Source organism: Pezoporus wallicus, unplaced genomic scaffold (assembly GCF_028554395.1).
Source record: "Pezoporus wallicus isolate ANWC-B61680 ecotype Strahan unplaced genomic scaffold, APGP_CSIRO_Pwel_v1 contig_8341, whole genome shotgun sequence".
Taxonomy (NCBI): Eukaryota; Metazoa; Chordata; class Aves; order Psittaciformes; family Psittacidae; genus Pezoporus; species Pezoporus wallicus.
The window spans coordinates 2024954-2046813 of NW_026638083.1; the positions used below are offsets into that span (position 1 = coordinate 2024954).

Consider the following 21860-nt stretch of genomic DNA (forward strand, 5'->3'; position numbering starts at 1 on the left):
GATGTTTCGCAACAGTGTCAGCACCAAGTCCCACTGTCCTGACAAAGATCCCAGCAACTGGTTTTGTTTTATTTTGATCTCTAACTCTCTGAGCTTAACTATAAAGATTAGGAAGAAAGGTGCGAAATGGGCATTTATTGATCAAGCCTCAGCTGAAGCACACTCAGGACACTGAGACATGCTGAAACAGTGACAGATGTTCTCTTTTTTTATACAGAAAAATGAATGTGGAATATTTTTTTCAATCAGCAATCAGCTTAGGGAAATCTTATCTCGTTTTTCTCCTTAATAAGCTTTTCTTTGTTTTTCATGACCCAGAAACAGCTAAAACAATTAGAACAGCTTCCACTACCATGTCTTGGATGTAGTCTTCTGAAAGCGGGAGCAAAGGTGGGTGAGAGAAAAGGAAAAAGAGAGGAGGTAAAAAGCAGTTCTAGTATTCACTGAGTAAAGGCACTGAGCATTGTCTCAGCTTTTGTGATGTGAGAGGTTTTTAGCTAATGCCACTGTTTCCTTTGGCTCTTGAGAAATGCCCACCTCTGTTTGGGGAGACTGATGCAGGCATCCAAATCCAGCCCTGCCAGTTTCCTGGGAAGGCTACTGCCAACACCAGTGGAAGTCAATGCAGATTCTACAGACGGTATCGGGATTACACAGGAGCAGCCAGCAACCCCTCTCCTCCAGACACAACCACCTCTATAGCAGGCATAAACCATCACAATTCCCAGATGAGCCTCTTTGGATTTGGCTAAAAAGCATTATTGGGTCCACAGTGGGAGGCAGACTTGGTATCTAACCACTGTCTCTAAGGAATGTAACAGAAGCCACTTGTATAGGTGACTGCAGCAAAGTGGGGATGAAACTGTACACACGTTTACTGGCGGTTTGGAGAATTCCCATCAGTGAATTATTTGCATTAGCAACACATCTCCATCGGCCGCCCTGCAGCCGGCAGAGCAGCCGTGCATGAAATGGGAACGTTTCTCATGGAAAGAGGCACCTGCAGGACTTCTTGCATGAACATGAGTCACTGTTTTCACAACTATAATTAAACATGTAAACAGAAACCTCTGCTGTTGAAACAGGCTGTGGTAAGATGATGATGTCAAGAGCTGGTTTTGTAACCAGGAGGGTTTGTGTTTGTGACTGAGGCCAGCAAACCGTCAGCTTTTCACAGGTGGCTTTGTTCAGATGAACTCTTGAAGAGAGTATCTGTTGTGGCCAGCTGTAGACTCATAATTCATTGTCACTGGTAGCAACAGCGGAAGTCAAAGCACAGGCCCAATTCAGCTGCTTTTACTTCACAGTTTCTAACCCAGCTCTGGCTACGCTGGTGATACAGGCACAGGTTACTGAGCGCTAAGACCCCACTGTCCCTGCCTGTTAGCACAGTCTTGTAAAGGTGAAGAACAGGCTTCCTTCAGTCCCCTGGTGGAGTTCTCTTGGTGCTGGATGATCGGAGCCTCATGTTGTCCTTTCTGGCTGTGATGCCCACCTGTGTGTAAGGACTTCACCCACTTTTGCTTCCCATGAGTGAGTGTGCAGGACTCAGGACTACATCCAAAGTGAGAATCTAGATCATGTGCAAATAAAAACCAATTCATAGAGGGGCTTTTATGCTGAACCTTTGTATTATCTACTTTACCAGTAACTAAGAAAGGGTTAGAGACAGGGTGATCTTTCTTTTATATCATCCCCTTACTGCCACTCACTGCTGCATCAGAGGTGCCCTCAACCCACAGGGAAATGAATCCGGAATTGTTCACAGTACAGCAACACTTTGCACTTCTAATCTCTACATACAGTGATATTATATCTGCAAGTAGCTCTCCTTGTCTTTTGAAATAGCACTTGCAACAGGGCTGTGGTTTATTGTTTGAGAGGTTTTATTGGTGGTTTTTGTGTGATGCTCTGAGGACTTTGACTCAAACACACGGTGCTTCACTTTCTCAGTGATTGCATTGTTCAGGAGATCAGCACAATCTGTCTTATTTCTGCTTTGATGCTTGCTCATTACAGCTGAGGGGCTGTTCCCAGCAGGGCCTACGGGGGTTCTGCACCACCTTCCATCCATTACTGTGAATTAGAGTTGCCTGTAAACATGCGCATCAAGGCAAGAGTAATGGACTGGCCATGCTCCCTACCCCACTGAAGGGCATCACAGACACAGCTCGACTCTTCACTGAACTCCCGGAGTGACAAGTGCTCCAGTTTTATACAGTTGCCATCTTCTGTGACAAAAGAGCTCTATAATCCTTGCAAATGATCTCTTGGGGCAGAAACCAGCCCAACCATTGGGAATGTGGCAGCTGCACACAAAGAACAGAGTTAACTCAGAAACTCCAATAATCACTTGTCAACTTTTTTAAGCTGAGCTCTCTGGACTTACTGCTCCAATTTTCATTTTGCTCTTGTTTATTTTGCACCGTAAAGCTCTAAACAATCTTCTGTAGTAGAACGCTGTGCCTTGAATCCCACCTTCAGTTAAAAACTGCTCTTCTTTCTCAGTCCAGCTTTGTGCAGACCAGCAGAGCCTGGGCTGGGATCCCCACAGCAACTCATCCTTCTGTCTGAATAGGAATGTGGGGAAGCAGAGGCCAGTTTGCTGCGCATAGGTCCTTTCTTTGCAATGCCTGTCCAGGCCAGACTTTATCTTCCAGGACTCGGGGGATTTATTCTCTAAGAGAAGAGCTCTCGGTCCCTGCAGGGCTCTGGCTTTGCTCTTCACTGTGACTGGATGGGGGCACAGCCTGAGCCGTTGTGAATGTCTCTCCATGGTCCTTCTGCCACCAGAGACAACCCACCTGGGGCTGACACATGAGTAGGTCTTTGCTCTTTAAGACCAGAAGGATTTCTGCTCATTGCCATCAAATTAAACATTTCATTAACATAGGCTCCTGAAACCAACTTGTGCTAGCACCGTCCTTTTCCTCTAAACTTCCTGCTTCAAAACCCATTTTCCATAATAACGCCAATGTGTCCTGTTCAAGGAAACACAATGTTTGTGAGGAGGTGTTGCTCCACATACAACCAGTAGAGCCGGAGTAAGCAGAATCCTTCACCCCACTTCAGAGCAAAGTGAGTGAAAACAATTGCTAAAAATGAATGTATAGTATTCGGTTGATTAAATCACTGCAATCCCGCGCAAGGAGGAGACCGGCGGAGGTTTAACTATGTACTCGTGAAGATGACCCATTTACTCTGCTGGCAGTGCCACCTGGTGGGACATGGCGGGCTTACGGGAGCTCCGCGGGCGCGGAGGGGCGCGCAGTGCTGCTGGCACCTCCTGGCGGGCAGCGCTGACCCCAGCCCGTCCCCACCGGTGCTGTCGCCGCTCCAGGAAGGGCAGAGCCTCGGCTGCACGGGGAGGGGAGCGCTGCCCCCCTGCTCCCCGCCTCCTCCCGTTGCGGGGAGGCTGCCTCTGCGGCAAACCCCCCTGTAGCGGAGATCCATCTGTCCAAAAAGCCCGGGTGAACCTCTCCCATCGACCTTCCAGCTCTCCGCGAACAGGTGGTTCCCTCTTTCAATACATCTTGTGTCAAAAACTGCCTACTTGGCGATTCTCCGGGTAAGGAGCGAAGAGGAGGCTGGCTGCGTGCTGAATTGGTGCCATTTATTTTAACTACGTGTATGGGGGGGTGCATTTAGAGAATAATATATGCAGATTTGTTTACCTTCTAGAGAGGAATCTGTGAGATGGAGTGGCTGGGCCAGTTATGGGCTTTCCATGCAATAGGCTTGTGTCCACCTCAGAGCCCTTATTCGCAGCAAAACCTTTTAAAAAGACAAATGAAGACATTTAATAAATATGCTCTTGGTAGAAATGAAATGGCCCAGCTTTGGCATCTGTTTTCTGCCTACTTATGTGCGAGCACTTAACTTCCATATAGCTCTTCTCACCCACAGGTTTCTAAGTGCACAGGGTTAGGTTTATAATTCCTTTCTCCCCACCTGGGAAAGCCTCAGCACCAGAAGGTGAAGTGATATGTCCAAAATCAGTGGCAAAGCTACAGATAAAATTCAGAGATGCAGCTTCACAGGTGCCATGAGAGGAGAAGAAAGTACTCAGATTATTTCTAAATTAGATCTGAGCTGAGCAGGGATCGAGCCTGCAAGCACTCAAGGCTCCATGACTGCTCCTTCTGAGGACCCACTGCTCAGGGATTTGCCAAGAACACAACTCTTCCAACAGCCAAAGGGAGCTGAGGCTTAAATACTGCTTTGTAGCTTTGGAATACTTGGGCATCTAAGCCCACTGGGTCAAGGAGTGGCTATTTCCATCTGGCTGTCCAGGGATGTTGCTTCCACTAGTGCTATCCTCAAGGCTAATCCTGCCCAGTCCTTGAAATTCCTTACCTGATGGCACAACTAATGCGTCAGGATCTGGGGCATCCAGAAGCATTTGTATGATCATTGTCCTGTCTTGCTCATCCTTGAAGGTATCAGGTTCTGGGACAGAAGAAGACTCATTGTAAAGGTTCAGAGTTTTCTCTGACGATGTTTTGCCAGTGGAGTCTTGAGTCCAGCTCACTGCATTCAGTCTCTTAGTTGCCATCTCAATCTTCTCTGAAAGTTCCTTAGATAGACTACGTATGACTTTCACTCGTTCCTGTTTACTTCTGTATGGAGAAAGACCAGAAGTCAAGTCTTTGGAATAAGGTTTTGTATCTTCCTGATGAAGGAAGAAGCTCAGAGGAGGCATGTGTGAGGCTGAGGGAGAGCAGTCCCTCGAGTCTTCACGTTTCAGAGGACTGACAAACCAGCACTTGGACTCTGGTGTTGCTGGAGAAGCTGATGCCTCTCTGGTTTTAGGTGACTGAACTGCTTTTAGTTGACTCCTGTTTAAATAAAAAGGAGAAATAACCATGTTATAAAGACAAAGTAACAGTAACTTTCTGCCCAGACCAATATCTTCAGCTAAAGCTCTTCACAATAGAAAGAGTTCTCTGCCTACAGATACCTTTGTCAAATTATAGATTCAGGCTGGAGCATGAACTGCTGACAGATAAGGTGAAGAATCAGCCAGGGGCTAGCAAGGAATAATCATTATGTAAAAATAAAAAACATAGAAGTGGGCTGAAAACTTTGCTTCAACCTGGAGAGCCAGAGCACTGGTGTCCTCCTATGCTCCAAAGCACTCCCGGCTGCTCCCTGACCGGGGTGGAGCGAGGCTGGTTTACAGTGAGGTATTGCACTGGTCCATTGCTCTGCTTTTTATAGTTTACAACAGAATAACATGAAAAGTCTGCAGAGTGCTGAGAAAGAGGCTTTCAAAGATGCTGTTTATGTCTAGTACCTGCTTGTGTGGTCTTCACTTAATAGAGTCCAGGATGTTTTATCCACCAAGGCCGTGAAACTCCTCTCTGGAATGCCACCAGTGGTTTGCTCCTGAAACAGAAGTAACCATTAGCATAAGCATCAAATACCTGGGCAATACAAGGGTAATATTTGGCTTTTGTTCCAGTTAATAATTGGATCATGCAACTATACAGATACTTTGAAGCACTTGCAGGAAGTGTTTCATCTCCTGCTGTGCTTATCAAGGGTGGATGGGTTTCCGTTCCCAAAACCAATGATGACTTACTTGTTCACGTTTACCCTGAGGACTCCCTTTTGCAGATGCTGTTTTACCCATGAGCTTCTGCATCTGGTCAGAACACGTTTTCCTTCCTACAGCTTCTCTCTGTTTCCTGTATACTTCCTGCAATCTCTTATTTCTCAGCTCTGTGGCCTGCACCAAGGACTTTTTCTCTTCCAGGCTTTTTTTCTTTCTTTCTTCCTTCTTTTGATACATAAACTCCTGAATAATTTCAGGGCTGTAGGGGTGAGGTTTCTTAATGTTCACCCTCCTTTTTGAGGGGTGTTTTAGGTTTTCTTTCTCAGACTCTTTCTGTGCAGGGCTGCTTGAGCCTTTCTGTCTCTGAGGAGATGCACTTTTTCCTCTGCTGCAGTTTCCTGAGGTCCTGGGCTTGGCTCCATCTTTCATTGCTGAAGAGCGTACCTTTTCTCCACTGAAGGCAGACAGAGCTGTGCCCTGAGGTCCAGGTGAAGGAGAATGGATCCTCAAGTATCTCTGCAGAGCTTCCACCTTTTCTTTTGCAGTGTCCTGGTGGAGCCTTGTGTGTCTATGTTCATTGTGACACTGGCTTTGCAAGTGCAGGCTCCTGAGTATTTGCTTTGTATCCTTGGTCGGTGCCTTGCTGGGGGTAGTTGCTGTGGTCTGCTTTTCAGCTGTGCTCCTCAGGTTTGGAAAGGTAGGGGGTGGACCAAGCAACTTCCTAGCTAACTTCTGACCTTCTCTCCAGGCAGAAGCACCAGGCAGCTTCGCACCTGAAACAGGGGATTTGTATTTAATTGTTAAACTCTCACCTGTTCTTTGTAAGGAGGTTGCAACTCTAGTATGTCTTTTTAATGGGGATTTTGCAGGTTCTATAAAGTTTCAGTCAGGGCAGGTTTTGCAAAAAGAGTTGATGCTTGGATAACAAGAAGGTTTTAAAGCACTGCAGGTGTGGAGGCTGTTACTCTGCTCACATCTGTTCACCGGCTGACAGAGAGCTGGTTCATGAATCGGATGAGGGCAGCACATGAAGGTTCAGTGGTATCTGAAGGCTGGACCATTACCATTATAAATTATACAATTTAACACTCGTAGCATGTACACACAGTTGTTACAAGTTATACTCAGAAGCCATTGACCCCCCCACAGTCCTCAGGAGTACTAAGAAGAGGTAGGGACATCAACCTGAGGGTGTCTGAAAGCATCCTTCCCTGATGGCAGCCACAGACGGCTGGTCCTTACTGTGTATATGTGATCACTTCAAACTTGCTGGAGTAAACTAAATCATTTTGAAACTGGTGAGAATCAGCAGGATGCAGTGGGGAAGAATCAATGAACAACACAGGATGAAGGACAATGTATAATGCAAAAATGAACGATGCAGTATGCAGCACAATTTTTTTCTGCTTAATAGGTGGTGTCACATAATAGACAACATTTATCACTGTTTTGCTTCAGCATTTCAGACTGCATTTGCAGCATGCCAACACTTGCACTGGCATAATCATGTATTTATCGCAAACGCTTTGCCAGTTTTTAGGTGACTAAACGGGTATTTGTTGTTTGGGTTTTGCATGGAAATTCCCCCCATTGAAAATATTCAAGCTTATTTTTTTACAGAAGAGACTTTACTCTTAAATTGATATTGGCCTCAATTCAAAGATGTGGTTCAGTACTGAGTCACTGAGTCAGGCTTTTCCACCTTCTGCTCAGTAAACTTGTCCATGAGCTGAGCTGTGTGCAGCACCTCTGAGAATCACCTGCTGAACACAGAGCAGCTTCAGAGACTGACTGGTCAGTGGGATCATCTCGAGATCCCCTGCTTGGAGTAAGGCAGCATCTCGGCCAACAGCCCTGGGCTCTGGACCACGGCCCCTCACAGCAGCAGGGCTGGCAGTAGACTCTGCGATGCTCTGAGCACATCTTGATTGTGCAGTTTAGGTCATGTCATGAGAGGAATGAAGTTTTTAAGACAAGGAAGAGCTTCACTCTGTGCAGCTGAAGTCACTCCCTGTGATCATGTGGATTTACTCTGGAACCCTTCAGAGGACTTATACACTAGATCTGTGTCTCACAGCAGGAACTATGGATGGAATTGCCAGAATCTGATGGGCTGAGGAAGGCTGAGACCCATCAGTGTCTTTAGTGAACACCTTGCTGTATTACTTTGGTTTCTAGTTTAGCTGTATTAAAGATGCGGGAAGCGCTTATTTTGCATGCTGTCTGAGCTTCCCCGAGTGCAGATCTCACAATCTTCACTTCCCCATGTTGTCTGATTCCAATTAAATCTTTTTTATCTACACAGTGTTTATGAACTACAGAAACTCCTTTGCTAAAGTTCAAGAGCAGCTGCATTTCTGATACAAACAGTCGCTAGAAGAACATCTTTTGATTTTAATATTCCTCTGGGAGGATTTCTACCTATGAATGGATGAATATTTTATAGCTGTTGTGACTTAATTTTTTGTTAACTGCAGCAAATTTCTAATTCATCAAATTCCTGAGTGCTCTGGCTCTGACCCCTGCCCCTCATTCATCTCCTCTAGCCCTGCCTTGGCTCTTGCACTGACAGAAACTAATAGCCAATAAAGACACCATGACACTGGCAGTTACAATGATGAATGCTTCATGTGCCATGCTCTTATTATGACCCTCTCTCGGAGGAAGATGGAGCCATTTTTCAAACAATCCATTAAAACAAAAAAAAAAAAAAGAGGAGGGAGAGGAAATTATTACATATTTCATGCATTTTAAATCATCTTTAGGTAGTTGAGCACATGGTGCCACTGTGTTCATAATTTCACCTGCATGGGATTAGATAGCTTGGGGTTTTTTTCTTTCTGGTTCACCCAGGTTACATACCTGGTACCTTGGCTGGTGTAAAATACAGCAGCTTCGAGGGAGCAGCACCCACAGCACTTCCACTACTTGCCCGATTCCCCACTAAGTTTGAACACAACCATTTCCTATGTAAAGTAATAGCATTTAATGGGCGAATTACTCCAGTAATTCAAATGTGCAGCTAGCATACTGGTCAAAGAAACCTGAGAACTGAGGACTGACCACTGCTTCCAGCTGTTGACTGCAGTAAGGCTGTGAATAATTAATCTGACTACTTTGGTTTAATCCCTATTTCACAGGCCAGGAAATCCCTGCATTTTGAGGGCACTCTTAATTCATTGGGGAACACAGAACTGAATATTGATGGGGCAGTCACAGCTTCTCTGGTCAACCTGTGCCAGGGCTTCACCACCCTCACAGGGAAGAGCCACCATAACCCTCAATGGTTTTCTTTGTTACATGTTTGGTATAACTTGGCCCTGGCCCTTGACCGTGGATCCTAGGATTTGGTTTAACACCCAGCTAAAGATTTTGACAGGTGGGTGCCTGGATGACACTGACCTCCAGCAGTTCGGTGCATCAGTCCATGTAATTGCTCATGATTTTCATCCTTACCTTTACCTGTTGCTGCTCTCTCCAGCACAGAGGACTTGGGTGAAGGCTGCGTCTGCCTTTGTGTTTGAACTCTCCGTGCTGAGCTTCTCTCTCTTCTGTCTTTAATCAGAAGAGGGATAAAAAAAAGCACAGGAAAGAATTAGTGTGCACCTAAAATCAAACTTCAGACACAACTGCTGTCACCACCAAACCAAACTCAGTTCTGTTCACTTGGAACACAAAAATGAGAGTCTCTTTAATGACACTGGTTACCAAACTCTTTGTGGTACTACAGATGTCCTGGCAAAGCAAGCACTGGCCTGGTTACATCCCTGGGGTTACTTCTGTGACCCTGTCTGCATTTACAACAGTGAACTGTGCAGATGGAACCCAACTGGCAATGTGGGTGCAATGGGACACCCTCCCCTCGTGTCTCTTTGGAGATCCAGACTAACCTTTTGTGCAGAGTACACAAACCCTGCATGCTAGGGCAAGGTGCAGGTAACAAACTGTTAGGATGCAGCATTGCCAGCCTGGATCTGGGGGGCTTTTTTATAATGCCTCCCTTGTCCAGGGATGGCAAATTCTTCCCTGCCTGGTATTCTGTGCTCTTCATCAGATAAGGAGAGAGCAAACCCCAAGTTCCCAGCACTAAACCTGGACAAACAGATATTTGAGACGTGTTAGGCTACCAGGAGCACTGCAAATGCCAGTATCTGATAGCACCAAGCTCCTGTATGTGTGAAGAGCAGGAGCAGGTTTCCCAGGCCAGACCTGGGAAGTACCTGGCAAAGCAGCTGCGACACACTTTTCCTGGTGCAGTCACACAAACTGAACTGTGTCTGAACCGAGCATCCGGAGCTGTTACTGTGCAGCCTCGGAGGCTGCCTCTGCTCTGCAAGTGGCATTGTTTGCCTGGTACTTCCCTAACTCAGTTATGTAAAGTGACCCTGGTTAAACCCAGACCAAAGCAGCCTTCCCCAAGGGTATGTTGGAAAGAGGCTCAGTGGGGATTGCAGCTTTGGCTGCTGGGCATTAGGGCCGGGGGGGGCTAACTGCACACTGGTGACAGAAAGCACTGCCTGGGTCAGCTGAAAGGGGGAGATGGCAGCACAGACCTGCACTGCCACAGACCCACCAAATACCTCCAGACACCACTGTAAAGGTGACTTGGAGCAAATCTAAGGGAAATGCCTGCGGAAGCTGGTGCTGTGTGACAGGGATCATAATGCCCAAATGAATTAACACTAATGCTATTACAGCAACAAGATTTGTTATGCACAGCTTTGCAGCATGTCCTCTCTAGTCTAATACACCCGCAGTAATCCCCTGCTGACAGGACAGCCCTTGCTATCGAGTCTGCATGTTACTCCCAGCAATCTCAGACCTTAAATAACTCTAAACTGAAGTGACAGCTGTAGATGGATGCTCCTTCAGGCCCAAACTTAGCAGCAAAGCAGGATGAGGAAGTCTAATAATATTTGCTTTCAGATCCACACAATTTCCACTGAATGAACTGTTAAATCCACTCTAAGCCTCTGAACTACACAATTCCTGCTTTAAATACCTGTGATGCCTCTCCACACTACTGTGCTGCTCTTTGGTATTTCATGTTTGATATAGAATATATATTTGCAACAAATTCTTTCCTATTTTGTGGAAAGAGATGTGTAAATTTGTGCATTTGGGGGAGTAAATCCAGTGGAGAAGCAAATCCAGGAACCAAGTTCATAGCTATAGAGCAGGGTGGTTCACAGCTCCCCCAGGGGCTGCAGGAGTAAATGCATTTATCATGTGAGCATGTTGCTGCCCAGCATACACCAAAGTGTGGGGTGGGAGCTGTGGGGTCAGTTATTCAGCTATGCCAAAGCACTGTTGGGTAATCCACAGCTTCAGCCTTTCTCCATAGGTGCCACACTGCTACTGACCTCTGTGAGCTGGAGCAGGAGGAGCAGACATCACTTGGCACACCTTTCTCTTCAGGCCTCTTTTTTGCAGTGGCTCTTCAGCATGGGCAAAAACCAGGCACTTCTCCTGCAATGCTGCTTCCTGCTTTTGCTTCTGCTCCTGGATTCTCTTCTTGAGTTGCTCTAACTTGTTCTGGGGTGATTTTTTCCACAAGTCTTCCAGCTTCTCAGCACTGGGCTTGCTGCCTGATGGAGGGTGGCATGCAGGAAGCAGGACATTGCTCCAGCTGCCATGTTGGACAGCTGAGCACGGACTGCTCCTTGCAGGGCACTGAGGTGGATGGCACAGAGAGCAGGGAGATGTTTTCTTTTGTACTGTGTGACCTCCTGAATCTGCCTGCTCCCTGAAATGGTCCCTTCTTGGTCTGAACAAGCTCTTTGCAGAAGACCATGTCCCAGCTGCGCCTTCAGCATTCACATCCTCCTCCCCAGCAGAGCTGCAAGGTGCTGAGCTTGAGTCCTCCCTGGGGGTCATGCTGGATGGGCCAGAGCTCACAGAAGGGCTCTCAAGGAAACAGATCTGTGATTGAGCAGGCCAGAGAGCAACACAGCTTCCCTTTCTTAGGAAAAGAGAAAACCAAGACTGAATACATAGGGTGCATTATTAAATTGATCAATACACTGCCGATATGAATGGCAGCTGAGCTTCTACAACATGTTTCGGTGGTGATCTCAGTGTCTCCACAGGATCAGCATTTTACCAGTTGCCAGCAGTTTGGCAAAGAGCTAACACTGGGAAAGCACAAAGCAAACTGTGGTTTGATAAGTTATTGCAGGCCCTGGCAGATAGACTAATCCAGAGGACTGATGTCAATGGGCTTGTTCCTCTGGCTCATTGGCCAGCATTGCCAAGGGGACATTGTTTGGAGACTTTTCCTTTTTTCTAATAAATAGGAAGGTGCTAAACTTTTCCTGAAGTCCTGCATCCCAGAATTTCAAATCCCTTTAGGTGCCTTCACCTCTTCACCCCCTAGGTGCTGGACACTGAGGTGGTTATTTACCTGTAGGCTGGAGGAATCTCACTGCTTTTCTCATTCAAAGGCATTTCATCTTTGTTCCTCTCGCCATCTGCAGCATAGCAAAATTATGTAAATGTCCAGAATATTCCTTAACCATTAAATTAAAATGGCTGTTTTCACTGGGGACTATTCCCCAACCAAATGGCCCTTTGGACACTTGGGTACGATTTCACTCCTACTTGGTAAAGAGCCTGCAGCACTGCCGTTCTGGGAGAGAAGAGCTAGAGTTCGGTCTGGTATAGAAATCCCTGTGCGCACTGCCTCTATGTCACCCAGTCCTGCAGGTCACACCCAGGGGTTGGTTACTAGCATGGAGCATTTGGTTAGTACTTTGCACAGAAACCCATGCTACTTTTAGCATCCTGTGTCCCAGCTACTTGGGCACCCTGGGTGTTAAAGTGTGTTCCACCAGGTCACATTGTGCCCTTGTCACTTAAACCCTGTGGCAAGTATCCAGCTCCTCTTTCCTTCCCTGATTCTTGGGAGCAAGAAAAGAGATTAACATGTGAAACCACAGGCTCCAGCAAAGCTTCTGGCAGATGTACTCGACACACTTCTCTTGCTCTCCTTGTTACCCAGAGCAGGGCCCAGGCAGTGAGCCGTGTGAGTGTACCATGGGCATGGTACAAAGCTCTGTTGCTCTGGAAGGAAGAGCATCCATGCCTATCAAAGCCTGGCAGTTTAAACTGTTCCCAGTCAGTAACCAGCTCACAAATAAATACCCAGAAATGCAAAAATAACAAGTGAAGCCTATTCTTGTCATTAGTTTTTAAGAGTCTTCTGGAATCTGGTTTTCTGCTTTTTTCTTATCCCACTTTGTCTCTTAGAGAGATGAATTTAAACACATTTTGTATTTCCTGTGACAGTGAACAAAACGTGCTGTATTTACATCACTTCAGTTAACTCTAGGAAAAAAACCTAAGGACAAGCACAAGTAGCTTTTGCTTCGCTGTAGCTGGTGGGTATTAATGTTGCATCTTTGCCTGAGCTCTTTCCAGCAAGGGGACCCCTCATGCATTGTGATATTCCTCTGGGAATATTAGCAAGCTGATGAAAATACACTCTTCCCTCAGTAAAGAGGGACTTTCACTATCTCTTGCCACCTTCCCTTCCCTCCAGCACCAAAGCAGTCCCCCTGTCCCAGCAGTTTTCTTGTAACTCAGGACTCACCAAAGCTTTCTTCATGCCAAAGCTTTCTCCTGGCTGCCTGGGATTTGGCACATCTCCATGTCTGATGATAGAATTTGTTTTCAATCTTTTGTAGCTGTGAAAAGACAGATTTTTCTTTTGAAGGGAGACATATGTTTTATTTCTGTGGTCCCTTTGCTGGCACACGCTACTGCTCTGATTAATTTTGCAGCTCCTAGTGACTCTGTAAATACTGGCATGTCTGAGCATGTTCCTTGTGGTATTTCCTACCGTTGGAAAGAATGCAATTCACTGGGAAGAGGTGAAATAATCTCCATTATTTACACTCTGCAGGTATGCGTGCCTCAGCTTTGTACCAGAACTGCTCTGATGTTAAACCCAGCATTAAACTGGAAGTAATCCCAGCCAACAGCAACTCCAGCAGCACGATACCAGTGTCATGCAGCTGGGTACCATTGCACATTCATCCAAGCAAGTCCTCTGTCAGGATTGTAGCTGCTGGGCCTGACAAACATTATGTTTCCTACTAAGAGGACAGGAGAGCTCAGAGGATGTGTCAGCTCAGGGAGTGTCAGCTATTGCTCTGCTCAGGGCTTCAACCACAAGCAAGGCAAACCTTGACCTGTCCTTGTCATTAATGTGGAAGAGTGTTATGAAATTGGGCAAGACTTCTTACTCTTCCCCTTACCCTCTTTTTGTCACTTAGTAAATGAGCAAAGAGGTCATGTGTTCCTTGAGAAAGCAAACTGAATGGCAAGTTTACACCCATGAAAGAAACCTCTGTGGAGGTGATGCACAGGCAGGTGACAGAGATTGATAAAGGTGACAGCAAGTGTTCCTCAAAGCACACATACCACTGATTTGGCTTCCTGGAGACTCTTCCAAGCCAAGGCCACATCTGCAGAAGCAAGAGACCAAAGACATGTTTTAGCATCAATTCTCACATGTCTTTGCTATAGGCAATTTCCCCTCATGCCCAAGCCAGAGCCGATTATAGAGCTGGTGGCTGAAATACAGAACTGCTCCTGAAAACTCTCTGCACTGCTTTTATATGCAGCTTGTTTCCAATGTGTGCTTGGTTCTGGCAGAGCTGATGCTCTTTGAGCTATGTTAGTGCTTATTCAGCAAAGTCCTCACTGCTATTAGCTGGTTAGTCCTATTTGGTAGTTACCTTAAAACCACCCAACACACAGGATAACATGAGAGAGTAAAAACCCTTGTGTCTTTTACAGAAAAACCAAAGGAACACATCAGATACAGAGAAGGTCTTGATGGGAGCTTATTACATACAATGAGTAGTAACTGAATCTTGATAATTTGAGGCTGAGGAAGTTTCATAGAGCAAGTTTCTGTAGAAAGCAGTGTGAAAAGGGGAGTTTTGGTGTTGCTGTAAGAGCCACAAACACTGTTACAAAACCATCCAGCACTCTCCAGACTTCAAAATAGTTGCTCCATTGTGTCTGAAAAATCCAGATTAAACCAAGTGCTAAATTCTTTCAACAGTGATAAATCCTCAGTTTAAAATCAAGTTACCCAAATCTCTGCTATGACCACACAGGAAAATGGCAGCTCATTGCCTGTGTACCAGCTGGAGGAACTGATTCCTCAGATGCAAACCAGTGCCCCATCTTTCAGCTGGGCTAGAACTCTGCTTCCTTGATACCCATGTCTGAAATAACCATGCAAAAGAACTGGTGACTGCTGCCTTTGAAAGACAGCTGAGGGCACTTTTATGCCTACAAGTATACTTTTTCTCATCTACCATTGCCGCCTGCCCATAAAGCCCCTTCACCATTCACATCTGTAGCGTTTGTGAATGTGACCTGTTGTTATTTAATTTCTCAGCCTTGTGATGGAACCTGGGGAGAGACAGGGATATGACCCATTGGTAAATGTCCTGCTCTGGCTCAATGCACTTGAAGAGCTGCCCTGGGAGCTCGGGAGTCTAATGCACTCCCTTGAGGCAATGTCTGACTGGTCAGAGAGTCAAAAAAATCCTTACTGCCTGGTTAACACTTACCTTTTGAAGTGTTATCCATGCATGGAACAAAGTCTTCACTGAAGAGCTATACAAAGTCACATAGAGAAGCACTTCAGAGATGATCCGTGGGAGGGCTACAGTCTTTCTACGCTGGCTAATCCCAGGAGCCACTTCCAAAGGGAGGTGTGAGCAAGATCTGAGCACTGAACATCCCATTTACTGCTCCTTCCTTGGACTGAACCATCCACAGGCACCAGCTCCCTGGTACCTGCTGGGAACACAAAAGTTCATATAAGACAAGTCCCTGCCCGTAAGTGCTGGGAGGAGCAGGATGATGTCCAGAGGAGTCCCACAAGCCCAGGAGAACATCAACCATCACCACACCTTTGTTTGAGCCCTTCTGCGCAGGGGGAGAGCAACAACAGGTCAGGGAGAGGCTGTTATGAGCAGAGGAGAAAACAAACAGCAACAAAAGGAGCCTGAGCACCCAACTCAGCTTGCAAACATGCGGCAAGGTGCCAGCAGCTCTCTTGACAAGCCCTTGAGTCCTCTCCAGGGCGTCTGGCATCCTGGACATGACTGCCCATAGGGCTGGCTGGCTGCAAAGGAGAGGGCAGCAGAGGAGCAGCGTGATCAGCCTGGGGCCCAGGTGGAAGCAGCTCTGAGATTCGGGGATGGAGAGAGGGTACGGTGCAGAGCAGGAGAGAAACCAGACCTACCCGAGTCCTCACTGCAGAGCACCTCTTGTTCCAAGGCACCTCTCACACCTCCCAGTGTGGGCGCATCCTGCCTTTGGTCCTGCTCTCAGCAGCACTCAGTCACACCTGGATGCCTGGTCTCCAGAGAGCACGGGGCTTTTATTTAGGGGGAAATGAAAAGGGGTTCTGGTCTTTGTGATGAAAAAGAAAAGCTTGAGAACATGAAGTAAGCATGCGCTGAAGTCTCGGATGAGGCTTTTCCCCTCCGTGGGGGTCAGGTTTTGAAGTGTCACGATTTTGACGTTTCAGTATTTGAAAGCTGGGGGTAACCCCTCCGGTTCTTCAGGTCTCCCTGCTCCTGTCTCCCCGTTTTAACCGGAGGGAACAGTTCACTCGGGAAACAGCAGAGGGCAAGCTCAGCTCGCGAACAGGAGCGGAAACCCAGGGAGGCTCCGGCCAGCAGGTCCTGCCAGGACAAACCAGCGGCCGTTGCCACTTCGGTCGGAGCCTGGAATGGGATCCAGCAGCAAAACTCCTGCTAGAGCAGTGATTCACTCTCCTCTTCGTTCTCGTTCTTCATACTGCTGTGGGTTGGATTCCAGCAAGTACCCCAGGAAGAGGCCCTGTATCCTCCAGGTCCCACGGCATTGCAGAGCAGAGGCTGATGTTTCAGCAGCATTTTGGTTTATGTTGAATTGAGCTCTTTTTTCTGGTTTATGTCCTCAATCGTTTGTTCGTGCTTTATAATCCTGCAGATTTGCTTTAAGCAGCAATGTCAGGATTGTAAGTGCTCATTATAACTGGAAAGTACTGCTAGTGAGGCAAGACACTGACACCACATCCTCTCATGTACATGGATCCCTGTGGTCTCTAGAGAAGCTCTCTTGAAGCAGCAGACTCAGACTAATCTAATAAAGGTCAGATATCCCCAGCAGTTCAGCTTTTCAAGCCCAACCAAACAGGGAATTCCTGAGCTCCAGACTGGAGTCACAAAGTTCCCGTTTCAAGCTGTTCCAAGCCAACATTTCAGCCTGATTAGAGGTTTCAGTACCAGGAATGCAGAGCTTGTCCAAGAGGGGAGCCACAGCTATTCAGGGTGTGCAAGTGATGAGACCTAAATACAGCCTCGGGCTTCACAGACAGCCACGGTGCCAAGTGAACTGGTCCACCAGAGAGAGGAGAGAGAGTTAATGTGAGAGCTCAGCAGTGGGAAGGCAACTTCCAGTGAAGATCTGGGAAGATGGGAAGCTGTGACAGTCACCAGGAAAGCCCAGGGCTGGATGAATTGACAGAGGAGCCAAGTAGAGCAGGGATGCACGTGCCGACAGGCAGAGCTTCCCCAGTCCCTCAGATCACACTGGCATCTCTTTTGGCAGCATGTTTTCCCAGCAAGCTGTTGGAGCTGACAGGAGCCAGGAGCGTGACAGATTGCCAGCATGTTAGGCTGCACATCTTGGAGTGTCAGCCCACAAATCTGCCCAGAGATGAAGAGAAACCTATCACTGGACCAAATCCCACTTCTGCAGTGTGTGAAGCCAAGGCAGACAGGGGCAAATCCATTCAGATGGGAGTTTCAGATGTGTATGAGCAGAATGAGCCAGTCATGTATGGTTCTGGCCTGCTGACTCCACAGCTCCTGTCACGGGGAACTGAGACAGAATTAGCCCTGTGTTTTCACTCATATGGCACTTATGATGCATCAGCCCTCACATTCTGATTTTCCTACAGAGGTACTCAAAACTACTCCTACTCCTTTTAGCAAACCAGACTACAGGCTATCGCATACCCAGCGGGGGCTTTACAAACCCATTTTATGCTTTTTCTGGAAAGGATATTACAAAATTTCTTGCAGCCAAGAATCTGCCAAGAGTGATGCTGCTAACCGATCCGATGGGATTGTCCCACAGGATGCATATGGTCCAGATAGGAGTCTCTGCTTTTTCCCAGCCAGCAGTTTCTGCTGTCTTCATGTGCACAAGGATGAAGCGGGACCAGAAGTGCACAGCCCTGTCTCACTGTGGCACTCGGCGAGCTCCAGCATGGATGGCAAAGCAAAGGCAAATGGGTTTGGTGACTACTCAACCCTGTGCAAGGCCGTTTGGAATTTGGTTTGACATCGTCCAGGCTGCAGACTCACCTCCCAGAGGCTTCAGCATCCGCTATTGTGCGCTGTCACTGGTGGGGTTATTTACTTAAACCAACAACCCACAGGGCCTGGCAGGATTCAGGAAGTGCATCTGCACGTGAACCAAGCCCAGAAATTCCTCCTCAGGCTGTGTAGGGAAGCAGCTGTGTACGACACAGCTGGGCTTTCACACCCACCACATACACCCCAAGGATCTCGTAGGCAATAACTCGCAGCTCTGGCAGACACACTCCTTCCTTTCTCTCGCTGGTTTGCTGTGGTGCTTTGCTTTGTGAGGGTGCTGCGAGTTCCCTCGCTTTTGGGAAATTCATCCAGCTAAAAGGAAGGGAAATGGTACTTGTTTGTTGGGGATTTTTACATGTCTGACTAAGCAATTCACATTGTAAACCCCTTCTCACAGCAATTCTCGGTTAGCAAACAATCAAAGCACAAATCTAGACTTCAACTGCAAGCAGGATGTGACAGGAATTTTGTAGTAAGCATATGGTGGGAAGAGGCAGCTGATAAAAACAGTGAACTGCTCTGAAGTCAGAGAGCCCAGCGCCCAATCCTGCACCCATGCGATCTGTGACAGAACAAGAGACAAAGACATTTAATAAATGGGGTTTTGATTTGAACCTGCAAAGAGCGTCAGGTTGACCACAGCACATTGAAGTAATTAAGGGTTCTTATCTCTCAAATCAGCAGCATAATAAGGCTGACCTAAACGTGTTACCCCCACTTGTGCCTTGCCACAGCTCCTGAGATAAGACATGAATTTCTTCATCCCCAGGTAATGTTGTAAGATAACATTAACATAAAACAGAGATGCAGAGGGAGGAGTTAGACTCTGGCTGCAGTTTTTGCTGCTACCACTGATCTTATTTCTTGTATTGATTTTTAATCCCAGCAGCTCCTGCTCTTCCCATATTGTTGGGAACAAGCAGATGCATCTCTCATGCTCTGTGTCATCCCCTCAGTCACTGAGCTGTGCTGAGGGCTGCTCAGAGAACAGCTCAAATGCAGGTGGGAGGCTGCCCCAAGCCTATGGAGGGATTTGCTGCAGTAGGAGATGCACATCCTTTGCAGTGATTACAGCCAGAACCACAAGGAAATATTAAGCTTACATTTTCCTATTGATGTCCTAAAATAACAACAGAAATGTGTGTCAGGAAAGAACTAGACCTCCAGAATATCTGACTGTCATGTTGCATGCCAAATGAAGTCTGGAAAAGGGCAAGTGTTCTCTTTATGTGCTAAAACACATCCACTTACTGGGAGAAAGTGCATTAGGATAGGAACAGCTATGCATGGCCCACTGGGGGCTTTCCTATCAAGAGGTGAATCTGAAGGAGGGGGGCTGCCTGCACCCTGCCTGCAAGGTTGCCATGGAAACCTGCCGTAGTAAACGGGCTCTCCAGCACCATGAGAGGATTTATAGCAGCGGGCTGGGAAGAGGCCACTGAAAACAACGGTTTGCAGGTAAACCGGCACATTTCCCTCTGCATGGCCTGTGTGTGCTGTGAAATGAAAAAGATGGGGAGCAGGTTGCTGCAAGCCCCCGTGTCCAACCTGGCCTTGAGCACTGCCAGGGATGGGGCAGCCACAGCTTCTCTGGGCACCCTGTGCCAGTGCCTCAGCACCCTCACAGGGAAGAGCTTCCATCCAATGTCTAAGGAAGGACAGGCCAGTGTCTCAGCACCATGCAGCTTTCACAGGCTTTCTTCTCCTGCTGCTGATCTCTCACACAACTCTCTGCAAAATGGTCGCTCAATGGCAGGACCAATGACAACTTTCTGCCCAAAACACTGACATCAAAGAATGGTTTGAACCAGATGCACATTTTGTTGAGTGAATTTTCATTTTCTTCCAGAACAGAGGAAAAAGCGACTATTTTCAATCATTTTGTTAACTCCATGGGGCCAGGGTGGTCATCAGCTCCTACACAACTGCCTGAGTTTAAGCAAGTCACCTTGTTGTCATATCTAGTAACAAAGCTCAAAATTTCCTGACTTACCACGTGTCCTGGGCTTAGTGTGACTGGATGGAAATATGCAGGTCAGTACACACCTGGCTCCACTTGTGACACTTATTATAAGAAGAAAAATACCTTTTGAACTGGAGAATAGAGTCCGTGGCAGCAAAGACTCAAAGCTCTGTACTCTCTTTAAGCTTGTTCTACCGTGCTCTGCAGCTTTTCCCTCAACTGTTACTTTGTTCGGCTTCCACCTTTCAACAAAGCATCAAACAGCTTTCAAGAGTGGCAAGTTCTCAGCCTCCTCCTTCACAAAGAGTTATATGTTCAAAATCCAAAGAGTCAATCAAAATCTAGGAACTGGGTCCCCCATCCTACCTCTGCTGCTGCTTCTTCCTTTGCCATCAAGTCCTACCCACACAGCAGATGCTGCCAGCATTCCACTCCTTGTTTGCTTCTTTTCCTCTCTGTAGTGCTGCCTTTGGACCTTCAGTGGCTTTTAAAAGCCCTCCTGCTTCCTTTCAGTTCTTTTTATCTACTCAGCAATTTGCAGCCCGTTAATCTCAAACCTGCATCATCTGCAGATGGCATCATGAGGAGCTTATCTAATCACCTGGGTGGAAGTTCTTGGGTAGGCCAGTGCAATGATGGGTGTGCAGATGGGCCACACAACTCATCTAGATGCACATCTGTCTTGTAGCAGAGCTGATCTACACCAGTACAGGCAATTGTAAGAGGTTATGAGAGCAGAAAAGCTTTATATATCCCACTGCCTAAAAGCGGTCCCTAGGGACATTGACCCTCTGCTGCTAAATTCACCTGATTTCTCCTTGATTACATTTGGTTTACCACTAACAGGCAATTCAAAAGGGAGAAGCAGCAGGGTAACCTAACACAACAGACTGTGTCCTGCCTTGTTATGCTCTGTCAAATCAGGTTGCCCTCAGATTTGCCAGAGTTCCATTGCTGCTATCCCCTGGGACGCTCAAAGGCACACTCAGTTAACCCAAGATCATTTACGACTGTGACTGGAACTTGTTTGACTAGGTTGGTTTTTCCCTGTCTCTGTGGATAACAATGTAAAAACCCAGTGTCAGCCAGCAAAGATATTGCTTTATTACTGTTGAAATTAATCTATATGGAGCTGAGTGCAAAGCAAAACAGACACTGGCTGCATAGCCATCTCAGTGGAGAATGAGCACAGCGTATGTCTGTGGGCTAAATCCTTCGCAGATGTGAAGTGGTGTGGCCCTGTGCCAGTAAACAGCTATCCCAGTTTATGTAAGTAGAGAAGCCCCTGAGGATTTCAGCTTGCTTGCAGCAAAGCTGGTGGCTGTGCTGCTCTACCTGAGGGAAAGAACAGATCCTAGACACCTGGAAATGCTGGTTATTTAAAGGCTGGGCCACAGTGAGCAAGGACTGCCACCACAGTGGGCTTGGTTAATTGTGCTGTCTGGCAGAAAGGCATTGAGTTTGTAGAGACTGAGATACATTGGGGTGGAATGTTTCCTCCTTGTGCATAGCCCCAACTGGAGGGTTCCCAGATCCCCCTTTTATGTTTCTATGACAACACCATCCAGCAGCTCTCGAGTGAAAGCCAAAAGCAGCAGCAGGGAGGTAGACACTGCTCAGAGGAGGAGCACCACCACCTTCACTCCCTCTGCTTTTCCAAGGAAAACTGAGGGGATGGCATTGTAGGCTAACACTGTGCTTTGCCTCTCACAAACCTCACTCAGAATCAGGGCTCTGCTCTTTTCCAAGAGGCCAGGGCAGCCTTCAGGCTGCGTCAGCCAAGGACACAAATATCTGATCCCAATAGACAACAGAACAAACGTGAATATTCATTTTGTCCCCAGGCGGTGCAGGTTGTCAATCACAGCCTGATCGATACTGGTACGTGCTGCACTAGAAACACCACTGCCATGCCCAGCCTGATGCTGGGGTTTGCCAAGCC

The 21860-nt window shown here is 47.1% G+C and overlaps 1 protein-coding gene across 1 annotated transcript in view; it reads right to left on the bottom strand.

The window, feature by feature from the left end:
- CCDC187 (coiled-coil domain containing 187) overlaps positions 1-15857 on the bottom strand; it is a 34579-nt gene extending 18722 nt beyond the window's left edge. Inside the window, exons 1-11 of the mRNA XM_057408943.1 lie at positions 15828-15857; positions 15148-15379; positions 13982-14025; positions 13149-13242; positions 11284-11519; positions 10921-11145; positions 9014-9112; positions 5585-6330; positions 5297-5388; positions 4357-4838; positions 3675-3774 (exon numbers count right to left, since the gene is read on the bottom strand). Coding sequence (XP_057264926.1) covers positions 3675-3774; positions 4357-4838; positions 5297-5388; positions 5585-6330; positions 9014-9112; positions 10921-11145; positions 11284-11434 — 1895 coding nt within the window. The 5' untranslated portion in view covers positions 11435-11519; positions 13149-13242; positions 13982-14025; positions 15148-15379; positions 15828-15857. The remainder of the gene's footprint in view (positions 1-3674; positions 3775-4356; positions 4839-5296; positions 5389-5584; positions 6331-9013; positions 9113-10920; positions 11146-11283; positions 11520-13148; positions 13243-13981; positions 14026-15147; positions 15380-15827) is intronic.
- Positions 15858-21860: the final 6003 nt, after the last annotated feature.